The sequence below is a fragment of the Leucoraja erinacea genome, chromosome 14, assembly GCF_028641065.1.
Source record: "Leucoraja erinacea ecotype New England chromosome 14, Leri_hhj_1, whole genome shotgun sequence".
NCBI classification, from domain to species: domain Eukaryota; kingdom Metazoa; phylum Chordata; class Chondrichthyes; order Rajiformes; family Rajidae; genus Leucoraja; species Leucoraja erinaceus.
This window is the reverse complement of record NC_073390.1, coordinates 39749460-39764802: the sequence shown is the minus strand read 5'-3', so window position 1 is coordinate 39764802 and position 15343 is coordinate 39749460. Positions and strand designations below refer to the sequence as shown.

At 43.7% G+C, this 15343-nt stretch overlaps 1 protein-coding gene across 1 annotated transcript in view; it reads left to right on the top strand.

Annotated features, from left to right (window-relative positions):
* Positions 1 to 15343, top strand: part of opa1 (OPA1 mitochondrial dynamin like GTPase) — a 76514-nt gene that overhangs the window by 32933 nt on the left and 28238 nt on the right. The window contains 10 exon segments of the mRNA XM_055646224.1: positions 129 to 200; positions 1603 to 1702; positions 2599 to 2729; positions 3293 to 3365; positions 4889 to 4961; positions 6470 to 6585; positions 9447 to 9481; positions 9483 to 9512; positions 9602 to 9678; positions 12211 to 12376. Coding sequence (XP_055502199.1) covers positions 129 to 200; positions 1603 to 1702; positions 2599 to 2729; positions 3293 to 3365; positions 4889 to 4961; positions 6470 to 6585; positions 9447 to 9481; positions 9483 to 9512; positions 9602 to 9678; positions 12211 to 12376 — 873 coding nt within the window.

The following is a 15343-nucleotide window of genomic DNA, read 5'->3' as shown; positions in this document are numbered from 1 at the left end:
AAAATGCTCGATTGACAATCAGCTAAAATCAAATGTTATATTGTGTAATTTTGAAATGAAGTGTCACCCCAATGATATCTTGCATTTAAGTGTGTTGCGTTGTAACATGATAGTTGTGTAATCCGTAGACCATCTCACTCAGTGTGAAGGGGCCGGGACTACAGAGAATGGTGCTCGTAGATCTCCCTGGTGTTATCAGTGTAAGTATCAGAAAGTATTCTTCTGCAAAAGTCAAAGCAAACTGAACCATCTGTTCCTTTTGCACTTCTTCAAACCAACTTTATAAATGAAAAGTCAGATAAAGAGAATGGTATTAACAAGATTATAATTTTAGACCAACACTTAATTCCACATTAACATACACAGAGTTACCTTTCCCTGATGTTGTGAATGTGTTAAGGGCCTGTCTCACTTAGGTGATTTTTTTCACATGGCGACTACAGAGCTGGCTGAATGGCCCTTGCTGCGAAATTTTTCAACATGTTGAAACCTTTTCGCGCCGACAGTTTTTGACACTTAATGGTTGACTTTACTGGGTTGGGACTCACACAGTCCTTCAATTTTTCCTGCGTTTACAGGTCTCCCCCCCCCCCCCCCCAAATCCATCCTCTCGAGCCCTTTTCTCACTAGGTTGTCGCTCCTCATGTGAATTCCATTGGCTCCAACTTGTCCCTGGCAGTTGCCTAAGTGGGACAGGCCCTTTACTAAGCACTTAACTACCACAATGAAGGCTACTCAAATAATGTGGCGGATTGGGATAATAAATGATTGAGCGTTTGTTTTCTGGTATTGGACATCAGCCTTTGAGCTGGTGATTTAGACGGTGTGCTTGTTTGCAAGTGGTGCCCATAATCATTGGATACATTTGGAAAACTTGTCAGTCTTATATTTTTGTTCCAATTGTTTTTCCATACCTTTAATTAATATGACAGTAGACAACAGGTGCAGGAGTAGGCCATTCAGCCCTTCGAGCCAGCACCACCATTCAATGTGATCATGGCTGATCATCCACAATCAATACCCCATTCCTGCTTTCTCCCCATATCCCCCTGACTCTGCTATCTTTAAGAGCCCTATCTCGCTCTCTCTTGAAAGTATCCAGAGAACCGGCCTCCACTGCCCTCTGAGGCAGAGAATTCCACAGACTCACAACTCTCTGTGAAAAAGTGTTTCCTCATCTCTGTTCTAAATGGCTTGCCCCTTATTCTTAAACTGTGGCCTCCCCCAACATCGGGAACATGCTTTCTGCCACTAGTGTGTCCAAACCCTGAATAATCTTTTAAGTTTCAATAACTCACCCTCTCATCCTTCTAAATTCCAGAGTCCACAAGCCCAGACGCTCCATTCTCTCAGCATATGACAGTCTCGCCATCCGGGAATTAACCTTGTGAACCTTGTGAAGGTTCAAGTGTATGCAAGGATTATGTATTGCATTGTTAATCTATCGTTTTGATCTTATATTTGAAAACATAATGGACTGTAAACGGTGTTAATAAGCAGATCGTTAATGTTATGCCGAGCTTGAACTTTCTTTATCATGCTGGTGGCTGAAATGTGTTGTGTTACCTGACTGGACTTTGTCGCTTTTTTTCTTATTTGAAGACGGTGACTTCAGGAATGGCTCCTGGCACCAAGGATATCATTTTTAGCATAAGCAAGGCTTACATGCAGAACCCTAACGCCATCATCCTTTGTATCCAAGGTAAGGAATCCGATATAGAGTCTATGACGGGTGCCGGCAAGTTGCAAGTTGTAAAAAAAAATTGCGTAAGTGGGACAGGCCCATAAGTAATCTTTTTCTTTATGATAAACATATCGCAGCGAACATTCTCTGCAAGCAAAATGCCATGTTTTTTAAAATCTTTCTTCTGATCACGTCGGCCGCTCTAAGTGCCCCGTGATGCACCCCGTTTGTGTGCATCTGCTTTGCTTTTTCATCTAATTTCTGCGAATTATTTTCACACTTCTCCTTGTGTATGGCATGCACAGCCCAAAGTTGTAGGTCAACTTGTTCTATTTGATCTTATTTGTGCACGTCAGGTTAATTGCATTAGTTGAAACAGGGTGGACCACGTGCAGGTTGCAATCTCCCACCCCAATTATTACACTAAAATAGGGCCATAGATGTCATGCTCATGTCTCGGTGTCGGGCAGCATTTTATTAATCAGTGGAGAGTTTGAATTGAACCAAATTGCCAAGAATAAATTGATGCGAATAGGGTGCCTGTTCTAAACCTTATAATCTACAATGTGCATATTTTGGCTTGTGCCTCGTGAAACTAACATATCCCAACTCTGGCCTGAAATAATGTTCCACAATATTTCTTGATGAAACAAAATATTATACCAAACCTATAGTTTGAAACTTAATTTTCAGGACTTGGGTAATGGAAATAATCGGTTCGGTTGAGTGATAGGTTTAAGAGATGTAAAAGTTTTACTGAGGGATGCAGAGGCACTCTTTAAGTGGATGCAACATGGCATTTGCTCTTGAAGAATTGATCATTGGTTAAGTGTAAGGTATTTGAGTGTGAATGTATATTGTAAGAGGCTGCGCATGTGCGGCGGTAACTATAGACGTCTTGCTCTGTCTTGCAGATGGATCTGTGGATGCTGAGCGCAGCATTGTGACTGACCTGGTCAGCCAGATGGATCCACAGGGCCGCCGCACCATCTTTGTATTGACCAAAGTGGACCTGGCGGAGAAGAACCTCGCCAGTCCCAGTCGAGTAAGTGTTCTTTCATGTCTGATCGTCTACAGAAATATTTGAATTATATATGTTTAAGAAGGATTGTTTGAGGCAGAGAATTCCACAGACTCACAACTCTCTTTGAGAAAAAGTGCTTCCTCGTCACCGTTCTAAATGGCTTACCCCTTATTCTTAAACTGTGGCCCCTGGTTCTGGACTCCCCCCAATATCAGGAAGATGTTTCCTGCCTCTAGCGCGTCCAAACACTTAATAATCTTATATGTTTCAATAAGATGACCTCTCATCCTTCTAAATTCCAGAGTATACAGACCCAGCCACTCCTTTCTCATAGCATATGACAGTCCCGCCATCCCGGGAATTAACCTTGTAAACCTACGCTGCACTCCCTCAATAGCAAGAATGTCCTTCCTCAAATTAGGGGACCAAAACTGCACACAATACTCCAGGTGTGGTCTCACTAGGGCTCTGTACAACTGCAGAAGAACCTCTTTACTCCTATACTCAACTCCAACATGGTTTATTTTCACACCGTGTATAATGTTTGGTGTATATTTGTGATTGTGGACGTTATGCATCTGCAGATTCAACAGATTGTGGAAGGCAAGCTGTTCCCAATGAAAGCTTTGGGTTACTTTGCAGTTGTTACCGGCAGAGGTAAGACTCTATTGCACATTGCTTAGAAATCTCAATTGTTACACAATATTAGCTTCACTGCCAAAGGAGTCTTGCCAGAAACATATACTGTCTCAAGGCTTATTGAAATTGTACTGCTCTATTGCTGTAACACCATATTCGGCTTACTAGTATTGTAACTAGTATTGGGTTATTATTGTATTCATGTCATAATGTCACAAGTGATAGGAGAAAAATTAGGCCATTCGGCCCATCGAGTCTATTCAATAATGGATGATCTATTTCTCCATCCTAACCCCATTCTCCTGCCTTTTCCCCACAACCCCTGACATCTGTACTAATCAAGTATTTATCTATCTCTGCCTTAAAAATATCCATTGACTGTCTCCAGAGCCTTCTGTGGCAAAGAATTCCACAGATTCACCACCCTCTGACTAAAGAAATTCCTCCTCATTTCCTTCCTAAAAGAACATCCTTGAATTCTGAGGCTATGACCTCTGGTCCTAGACTCTCCCACTAGTGGAAACATCCTTTCCACAGCCACTCTATCCAAGCCTTTCACTATTTGGTAAGTTTCAATGAGGTCCCCCCCCTCTCATCCTTCTACTCCAGCGAGTACAGGCCCAATGTCGACAAACGCTCATCATATGTTCACCTACTCAGTCCTGGGATCACTCTTGTAAATCTCCTTTCCAGAGTCAGCACATCCTTCCTTAGCTATGGGGCTCAAAATTGCTCACAATACTCTAAATACGGCCTGACCAGCGCCTCATAGAGCCTCAGCATTACATCCCTGTTTTTGTATTCTAGCCCTCATGAAATAAATGCGTTTCCTTCTTTACTACCGATTAGACATGCCGATTAACGCAATGTATAGTATGACGTGATTTAATTGGAGAGCAGGCAATCAAAAGCTTTTCACTGTATCTCGGTACACGTGACAATAAATATTTTCAAAAATATTATTACATTATTATCTGCACAGTATTTTCAGTGTTTTAAATGCTTGTTAAATTAGACTCATTTCACCGTTGCCATCGGGAAGAAGGTACAGGAGCGTGAAATCTGTAACATCCAGTTCAGGAACAGCTTCACCCCACAGCCATCAGGCTATTAAACACGACAACTAATAAGCTCTGAACTGCATCAGACTATTATTATTATTGCACTATATCGGTTTATTTATTAGACATTAGACATTAGGTGCAGGAGTAGGCCATTCGTTCCTTCGAGCCAGCATTGCCATTCAATGTGATCATGGCTGATCATCCCCAATCAATACCCCGTTCCTGCCTTTTCCCCATATCCCCCGACTCCGCTATCTTTAAGAGCCCTACCGAGCTCTCTCTTGAAAGTAACTGTGTATATTGTGTATATATGGTCTATGATCTACAGACACACTGAACTTTTATCTTCCGTTTTGTATTATGTTTACATATTGTGTTGTGCTGCAGCAAGTAAGAATTTCATTGTCCTATCTGGGACACATGACAATAAAACACTCTTGACTCTTGACTTAAATGTTGTGTTTTTGAATGAAACAGGCAACACCAATGAAGGCATTGATGCCATCAAGGATTATGAAGGAGAATTCTTTCAGAATTCAAAATTGTTGAAGTAAGACTTTAAATTCTTTGCACTTTTTGTGATCATTTGGGTTGGCAGTGGGTGAAAGAAAGAATATGGCAAGCAAATCATTTGCTGTTTCCAAGCTCTTGAGTTGGGCAGATCAAGTCTCATGTTCCCCATCCATCTGTGTCTGGGAGCTCACGTAGACAACAGTTATCAGGCAGATAACCAGTAATAAACCTAAACACTTAGTCCAATCACAGAGTCATACAGTGTGGAAACAGGCACTTCAGCCCATCTTGCCCACACCGACCAACATGTCCCATCTACACGAATCCCACCTGCCTGCGTTTGAACCAAATCCCTTTAAACCTGCCCTATCCATGTACTAAATGTTTCTTAAATGGAGTCACAGTGATACAGTGTGGAAACATGCCCTTTGGCTCAACTTGCCCACACCGTCCAACATGTCCCATCTACACAAAAGCCCAATCGAAATAAATGCTAGCATTGAGTTTGCTTTCTTTACTACCAATTTGACTTGCAGATTAACTTTTTGGGAATCCTGCACCGGCACTCCCAAATCCCTTTGCACCTCTGATTTCTGGATTCTCCCCCCATTTAGAAAATAGTCTATGCCTTTATTCCTACTACCAAAATGCACGACCACACTTTGCAACACTATATTCCATCTGCCATTTCTCTGCTCACTCTCCCAACCAATCCAAAGTCCTGCTACAGAGTCCCTGCTTTCTCTACACTACCTGCCTCTACACCTATTTTCGTATCATCCGCAAACTTGGCCACAAAGCCTTCAATCCCCTCGTCCAAATCTAAGTTCAGTATCTAACTGAACTCAACTAGAAAAACAACACCCCAGAACTAAATAGAAAGGTATACAGCATAGAAACAGGTCCTTTGGCCCACCGAGTCCACTCTGACTATTGATCACCTGTTGTCATGACCAGGATAGATTGATAGGAAAGAACTGCAGATGCTGGTTTAAATCAAAGGTAGATACAAAATGCTGGAGTAACTCAGCGGGACAGGCAGCATCTCTGGAGAGAAGGAATGGGTGAGGTTTCGGGTCGAGACCCTTCTTCAGACTGACGTCAGGGGAGTGGGCGGGAGAGAGATAGAATGTAGTCGGAGACAGTAAGTCAGGTGGGAGAACTGGGAAGGGGGAGGGGACTGAGAGAGAGGGAAAGCAAGGGCTATTTGAAGTTAGAGAAGTCAATGATCATACTGCTGGGGCGTAAACTACCCAAGCGAAATATGAGGTGCTGTTCCTCCAATTTGCACTGGGCCTCACTCTGACAATGGAGGAGGCCCAGGACAGAAAGGTCAGTGTGGGAATGGGAGGGGGAGATAAAGTGCTGAGCAACCGGGAGATCAGGTAGATTTAGGCGGACTAGGATAGATATACAGTATATAAAACATTGACCAGTGTCAAGAAAAGCTTTTGCAATGTTCCAGTTAGACCTTGTTATAATGTCCACCGCTACTGCGTGTCAGTATACGAGAGAGAGCTTGTTTTGAGTCCTTTCCCATTGTAGGACAGGGATGCTGAAAGCACACCAAGTGACAACTAAGAACCTAAGCCTCGCTGTGTCGGATTGTTTCTGGAAAATGGTGCGAGAGTCTGTGGAACAGCAAGCTGATGCATTCAAAGGTAAATATAAAGTAGCTCTGACTAATGCATTTATTGCCAGATTGATGAATATAACTAGATTACAGTGCGATCATGAACTGAACACAGTGGCATAGTGGAGAGCTACTGCCTCACAGCGCCAGAGACCCGGGTTCGTTCCTGATTATGACTGCTGTCTGTACAGAGTTTGTACTTTCTCCCCGTGACCTGCGTGGGTTTTCTCTGAGATCTTCGGTTTCCTCCCACTCTGCAAAGACGTGCAGGTTTGTAGGTTAATTAGCTTTAAGAAAGGACTGCAGATGCTGGAAAAATCGAGGTTGACAAAAAGCTGGAGCATCTATGGAGTGAAGGAATGGTCGATGATTCGTGTCGAGACCCTTCTATATTAATATAATATGTAAAAATGTACATGGTGACAGCAGGAAGATGCAAAAGATTTCAATGTTGCTCGTGAAAGTTTCAGTACAAATAATTGTAATTCAGACTGATAGAAATATCAAAAGCAACTATCAGTCTTGTGTAATGAAAAACAAATAGATAAATCTAGTGTAGTTTAGAGAGCTAGCGCAGAAACAGGCCCTTCAGCCCACCGAGTCCGCGCCGACCAGCGATCCCGGCGAATAAACACTATCCCTGCACACACTAGGGACAATTTACAATGAAACCAAGCCAATTAACCTACATAACCTGTACGTCTTTGGAGTGTGGGAGGAGACCGGAGCACCCGGAGAAAACCCACGCAGGTCACGGGGAGAACGTACAAACTCCGTGCAGACAGTACCCGTAGTCAGGATAGAAGCCGGGTCCCTGGCGCTGTGAGGCAGCAACTCTACCGCTGCGCCACCGTGCCGCCCTCTCGACTTGCACCTTCTGACTGTGGTGTGTTTATTGGACATTGGGGTTTCCGTGTTACTTTGGCCAACTTCCGCGGGGTGTTTGAGTTTAAAGATAATTACACACTGCAGAATGATAAATGGAACCGTTTTCCCAATTCAATCACTTTTGATCTAACTGATCCCAGTGAGAGTTGTGTTACTGTGGTCAATAAATGTTGTGCTGGGGTGATGCTTTGCAGCAACTTCAGGAAGACTGTTCCAGTAAAATAAACAAGCAAACAAGTTCAATTAAGTGGTGGGCTGGCTGTCAGTAGCAGATCACCCTGCTACAGTTGTTTATATATGGTCTTTATCCAATAGTTGTTGGCAAATCCTTCTGAGATCAAAATAAAAGTTAGAATGTGGAGCTAAATGTTGAAGAAGTAACATTCAAAGCATTTGATTTTAGTTTAGTTTAGAGATCTTCTTACGAATGAAACATAAACCAAAGCAATAGTTAGATCTCAATCCGGGTGTTGAGCAGCCAGGTTGTTGTCTCTGTTGGCGTCAATGTCTGCCAGGCCCTGAGCTCCATTTGGTGGGTGGTAGAGCGGGCACCCAGAGATGACATGGTTGCATGTCTGTTGTTCTGCTCCGCATTCACAGGCTGGGCCCTGGTGGAGCCCCCATCTCCACACGCTGGCATTGAAACGCCCAACTCCAGTACCAAGTCTTTTGAGCTTCACCCATGCTCCTCTTAGAGATACGGGATAAAAACAGGCTCTTCGGCCGAACAAGTCCACGAAGACCAATGATCACCCCGTACACTAATACGATCCGAGGGACAATTTATCAAAGGCAATTAACCTACATACCTGTATGCCTTTGGGGTGTGGGAGGAAAGTGGAGCATGCAGAGAAACCCATGTGGTCACAGGGAGAATGTACAAACTCCATACACACAGCACCCATAGTCAGGATGGAACCCGGGTCTCTGATGCTGTGAAGCAGCAACTCTACCCCTGCTCCACCGTGCCACCCTTATTAGAAAAATTCTCATGGTGGTTTATGATTGAGCGCATTGCAAAAGATTCCAAGCAAAACGCAATGTGCTGGAGGAACGCAGCAGGTCAGGCAGCATCTGTGGAGGGAATGGACAGACGACAATTTGGGTTGGGACCCTTCTTCAGGAAGAGATTCTAAGATTAAGTTCAATTATTGTGTAATCATTTTCCTAAGACTAGAAATGTAAAATAGATCATTTGTAAATAATGCTGAGTGAAATCAACTTGCCAGACACGACGTTGCTATTTCAGTATGTGCGGGGCAGTTTGCCCACGTCTGTAAATGTGGCCATGAAACACCACCCATTCCTTCTCTCCAGAGATGCTGCGTGTCCCGCCGAGTTACTCCAGCATTTTGTGTCTGTGTCCAGACTTAGCCGGCAGATTGTGAAAATGCCTGATTGATTAGTTGTACCGTCTTGTCAATAAACGTCACCACGGTGGCGTAGCGGTAGACTTGCTGCCGTACAGCGCTTGCAGCGCCGGAGACCCGGGTTCCATCCTGACTGCGGGTGCTGTCTGTACGGAGTTTGTACGTTCTCCCCGTGACCTTGTTTTTTCTCCAAGATCTTCGGCTTCCTCCCACACTCCAAAGATGGATAGGTTTGTAGGTTAATTGGCTTTGTGTAAATGTAAAAATTGTCCCTAGTGTGTGTAGGATAGTGTTGGTGTGTGGCGAATGCTGGTCGGTGCGGATTTGGTGGGCCGAAGGGCCTGTTTCCTCTAAACTAAACTAAACTAAATGTCAGTGACGTTGACACAAAATGCTGGAGTAACTCAGCGGGTGAGGCAGCACCTATGGAGAGAAGGAATGGGTGATGTTTCGGGTTGAGACCCTTCTCTCCATAGATGCTGCCTCACCCGCTGAGTTACTCCAGCATTTTGTGTCTACCTTAAATGTCCGTGAGTGCAGATTTGGGTACAGAAATACTGCAGACTTTGTATAGAGGTCGTTTCAAGATAATTCCAACTTTCACTGAATGCATTTTCTTTCACACTCTTAGCTACTCGATTCAACCTTGAGACCGAATGGAAGAACAAACTACCCTCAACTGAGGGAATTAGATAGGGTAACGTTCAATTCTTGTTTCATTGTTTCACTATGTGTATATTTGTTCTCATTTGGAGTTCTTTCTAACTTTATATTTTCTTTTATTAGAATGAGCTGTATGAAAAAGCCAAAAATGAGATTCTGGATGAGGTGATCAGTTTAAGCCAGGTTACTCCGAAACACTGGTAATGCCTAATTTATATTGGAGCAACTAACTGGTTTATGCGTGGTGATTAATAAAATAGAATCTATCTGTCCATCTCAACTTTGAACGTAGACACAAAATGCTGGAGTAACTCAGCGGGTGAGGCAGCATCTCTGGAGAGAAGGAATTGGTGACGTTTCAGGTCGAGACCCTTCTTCCTTTCAACTTTGAACATAGTTTTGCATGTTATTTTAATTTTATTGTATTTTCACAAAGGGTAGTGTTTTAGTCTATATTAATTAGACTGCGCTTGAAGTGCTTTGATAATTACTTTTGTAGAGTGTCAGAATATAACAATACTTTCTTATATTAAAAGCCAACCTCTCAGTATAAATCAATTAGGATCCCAACCCGAAACGTCACCTATCCATGTTCTCCACAGATGCTGTCTGACCCGCTGAGTTACTCCAGCACTTTGTGTCTTTTTTTTGGTATAAGTCGATGTCATTTGTTCAATTATGTAAATGTTATATTTGTGCTGGTTTAAAAAGGCAAATCTATGATGTGAACCATAACCCCAGTAATGGATCAAAAGACAGTTAGATAGACCTCACTGAATCAAAGGATATGGGGAGAAGGCAGGAACTGGGTACTGATTGTGGATGATCAGCCATGATCACATTGAATGGTCGAAGGGCCGAATGGCCTCCTGCACCTACTGTCCATGTATATATGTATCTAACTGCTCTGAAATACACTGAAAAAACATGTTCTGCACTGTTTTGACTTCAGACAGAATACAAAGGATGGTTATTTATTTATCCAGAGCTTCTTCTCTTATGCTGTGAAAAATTGATTGCTACTGTGTCAATATTCCCTATTTGCATTCCCTTTCTTAACTTTGCAATATTCAGATCAATTGATGATGAGATGTGACAATTTATTACCTCTGCTATCATTTTCGGCACACCCTTCTGCCAGCAAAAGCAATGCAGTTCATCGTTATTTCTGTAAATATAGTCTAAGATACTATGATAAAACAATATCATTTAGAGTTGAAGGGTTAAAGACCAGTTTAAATCCTAATAGTGTTATTGATTAGCAGTAGAGGGGGAAATATTTTAGTTAGCTAGTAAAGCACTTAAATGTGTTCCCCAAAGGAAGTCTGTGGCTGTTTTGGGAATCCGTGATAGATTAGTAACTTTCAGAAACTGAGAAGGAAATAGATCAAACTTACTGAATCAATTTGATGATGAATTGGGTAGTGTTTTCTATTGTGTTTGCTATCTTATTAGTATAAACACTAAGTGGCCACAGTTTCTGAACCAGTTAGTATTGGTATCAATTGAACACAATGCTATTTTACTTGTTTAGTTTAGCGAAACAGGTCCTTCGAAACACTGAGTCCATGCCGACCAGCGATCACCCCGTACACTAACACTATCCTACACACTAGGGACAATTTAAAATCTTTACCGAGGACAATTAACCTGCAAACCCGCACGTCTTTGGAGTGTGGGAGGAAACTGGAGCACCCGGAGAAAAACCATGCGGTTACAGGGCAAACGTACAAACCCCGTACAGACAGCACCCGTAGTCAGGATCGAACCCGGTCTCTGGTGCTGTGAGGCAGCAGCTCTACCGACGCGCCATCGTGCCACTATTGATCAGAAAATATTAAACAAAAACCTGGGTCTCAGTATAGCAGTTGTTGGCAGTCAGTTGTTGCTACTTGTGGATAGTTCAGACAAGTGGGAATTAATTGCATCCCACGACATAATATGCAATGATGAAAGGGAAATGCTGCAACGAATGTGGAAGAGATCTTTTTCAAGGAAACTACGCATTAATGTTCCAAAATAATATAAGGCTTCAGGGTACTTTAATTAATAGATGACTGACCCATTCATAGAGTGATATAACATGCAAACCGGCCATTCGGCCCAACGCGTCCGTACCGATCAAGTTGTCCCATTTTCGCTAGTCCCACCTGCCCATGTTTGACACACGTCCCTCTCAACCACTTCTATCCATTTACCCATCCAAATGCCTTTTGAATGCTGTTCCTGTATCTGCCTCAACTACCTCCTCTGGCAGCTCGTTCCACATATGAAAAAGGTGCCCCTCAGGTTCCTATCAAATCTTTCCCCTCGTAACTTAAACCTGTGTCCTCTGGTTCTTGATTCCCCTCAACCGGGAAAAAAGTCTATGTGCGTTCACACTATCTATTCCCCACCTCTGTTGATGAAAATGCTCTCCACTTTATCCTAGGTTCTGGATGGCTTGGGATAGTCAATCCTCAGTGTTGCCCACTTAGAGACAATAGGTGCAGGAGTAGGCCCTTTGAGCCAGCACCGCCATTCAATGTGATCATGGCTGATCATCCCCAGTCAGTACCCCGTTCCTGCCTTTTCCCCATATCCCCTGACTCCGCTATCTTTAAGAGCCCTATCCAGCTCTCTCTTGAAAGGCAAGTCACCGAACAAATTGCGTAAGTGGGACAGGCCCTTAATGTGCCAATATGTAAAGGAGCAAGAAGTCTGCCTTACTGGAGTTGTGCGTGTGTTTCTAGGGAGGAGATTCTGAAGCGGAAGCTGTGGGAGCGAGTGTCTACCCACGTGATGGAGAACATCTACCTTCCAGCGGCTCAGTCGGTGAACTCGGGCACGTTCAACACCACCGTGGACATCAAGCTCAAGCAGTGGACGGACAAACAGCTGCCACACAAAGCCGTGGAGGTGGGAACTACTGTGCATGTTTGCTCTCACTAAATTGTTAAATTGAGTGAGGGAGTGAGTGTTTAGCTTGCATTTTATCCCCCACCCCTGGACTAAACGGTATGAAGAGAGAGCTGAAAGGAATACATTTATAAAAGAATCGCTTTCACTTGCGTAGACAAAAATGCTGGAGAAACTCAGCAGGTGAGGCAGCATCTATGGAGCGAAGGAATAGGTGACGTCACCTATTCCTTCACTCCATAGATGCTTCTGGGTCTAGACCCGAAACGTCACCTATTCCTTCGCTCCATAAATGCTGCCTCACCTGCTGAGTTTCTCCAGCATTTTTGTCTACCTTCGATTTTTCCAGCATCTGCAGTTCCTTCTTAAACACTTTCACGCATAACCTGCCTTTTAAACCGTCACTTGTCATAGAGCTAGCTGTACAGCACGGAAACAGGCCTTTCGGCCCACCTTGTCCATGCCAACCAAGTTGGCATTCTAGGCTGGTCCCCATTTGACCCACAGCCCACCTAACGCTCGCTATTCATATATCTGCCTCAATTCCTTTATTAAAGTCATAATAGTATCCACTTCCAAACCTTGCTCTAGTAGTTCCCTGTTGTCCCTGAGGTCCCTCTGAAAACTCTCGCCTCTCACCTCAAGCCTGTGCCCTCTAGTTTTAGAATCCTCTACCCTTGGATAAATTATATTGGTTTAAATGTTATCATCACAAAAATAAAATTTCAAGGCATGTTCGCTTATCTACGTGGACCAATTTAATCTTTCCTGCTTGTTCTGTATTCTCCTGTCAACGTTCTCTCTTGCTTTGCATTCTTTCATTTACCTGTGCTACTTTCTCATTTCCATGAGCTTTCCTTTCCCTACCAAGCCTGATACTGAATCAATGGGTTGGGAAATTAGGCCCTAAAATGTGACGAAGCAATCGGCTTTCATGTGAGAGTTCTTGTATTTGATGTTGGTCTCAGCCAGGCACCACCCTGCCCCCCACCATTGCACATGTGTGTGTTTTAGAGAGTGGGAGCCTGTGCTCTGAGACTCCTCAGAGGCACACGGCGTGGAAATGAGGCCCTTCGGATGCTCTTTTGCCTGCCCAAGCTTTGTTGACCTCCCAGCGGCGCGAGATGTCCGCGGGGGAATGTTGCCGACTGGCCCGCTGCGGACTGCAGGAGTACGTGCTGAGGGACGCACTGAAGCTCGGTGCAGTCAACAGCAAGGCTCGGTGGGGGAGGATCACAGTCTAGGGTCCTTCCGCTGCTGGACATGGGGGGGAAGGGTGTGGTGGAGACACCCCTCAAAAATAAGGGAAGGGATTCCACGCCAGTGGGTCACTTGAGTGGCAAGGGTGGGGGAGAAATTTGTGTAAACAGTATTGAATGTTTGTATAACCTCCGAAAATGTCGGATGAATTTTGTGCACGGTTCCTATATTGTATATATTTATTACTTGAATAAAGTCTATTTTAAAATGTGCTCTCTAAGACTACTTAGTCGTCAGTGTGGAAACGGGGCCCTTCGGCCCAACTTGCCCATGCCGACCAACGTGCCCCATCTACACTGGTGCTACCTGCCTGCGTTTGTCCCATGTCCTTCTGTACCTGTCCTATCCATGTACCCGCTCACTGGATAAGGAACACTCTCCAGCTTGTGGGTAACATGGTATCCCAGCGCCTTGCGTTTGGAGCTGAATGAGGCCTCAGGATTCCATGTTCAGCCACGATGTTCCGTGGTACACGGAAACTCTCACCAAATCAACCATTTGTTTCACCGGCATTGCCTGAGACCAGTGACGGCAAGACTGCGTTCAGGTCACCAGGCCTGGAGTCTGTCGCATTAATCATGTTAGATTAGACCACCCAGTACACAGTACTCTGTGTTTTTCAATTATAGCTTTCACATTTATTCCAAAAATGCAACATTTTGCCAACATCTGAGTAAGTCAAGATATGGCCATTTTAAACTACTTAAGGGCAGCACAGCTGTAGGGCTGCTGTCTTACAGCACCAGAGACCCAGGTTCATTCCTGACTAGGGGTGCTGTCTGTACAGAGTTCGTATGTTCTGGGATTTCTCCGGATGCTCCGGTTTCTTCCCGCCCTCCAAAGACATACAGGTGTGTAGGTTAATTTGGCTTTGCTAAGAATTGTAAAATATTCCCTAGTGTGTAGGGTAGTGCTAGTGTACAGCATGGAGTGGACTCAGTGGGCCGAATAGCCTGTTTCCTCTAAAGTCTCAAATGAGCCTCAAAAGAAACAGCGTAAATCAGTGCGGCAACACACAGTCTGCAAGACCATTTAAATATATTAGCAGCATTATAGTTACAGCGTTCCCCATTATATTATTGTATTATTGATTATTGCATATTTATTTATTGTTAATGTTTTAATGGGCCTGTTCGGTTGCAACAAGTATAATTAATTGTTCCATTGTAATTGCGGGCGGCGCACCAAGGCAAATTCCTTGTATGTGACTACTTATAACCAATAAACTTATTCATTCATTCATTCATTGTCATTATTAGATGTGACACTTAAACACTTGACTCCTGATTTATTTAAAATGTGTACTAAAAATAAATGTTTCTCGTACTGAAGAATTTATTGAATCCTATCAATATCTTTTAAAGTGATAGACAAGTTAATGTCAATAGACAATAGACACAGGAGTAGGCCATTTGGCCCTTCAAGCCAGCACCGCCATTCAATGTGATCATGGCTGATCATCCCCAATCAACACCCCGTTCCTGCCTTCTCCCCTTGTCCCCTGACTCCGCTATTTTTAAGAGCCCTATCTATCTCTCTCTTGAAAGCATCCAGAGAACCTGCCTCCACCGCCCTCTGAGGCAGAGAATTCCACAGACTCACCACTCTCTGTGAGTAAAAGTGTTTCCTTGTCTCCGTTCTAAATGGCTTACTCCTAATTCTTAAACTGTGGCCCCTGGTTCTGGACTCCCCCCAACATCGGGAACA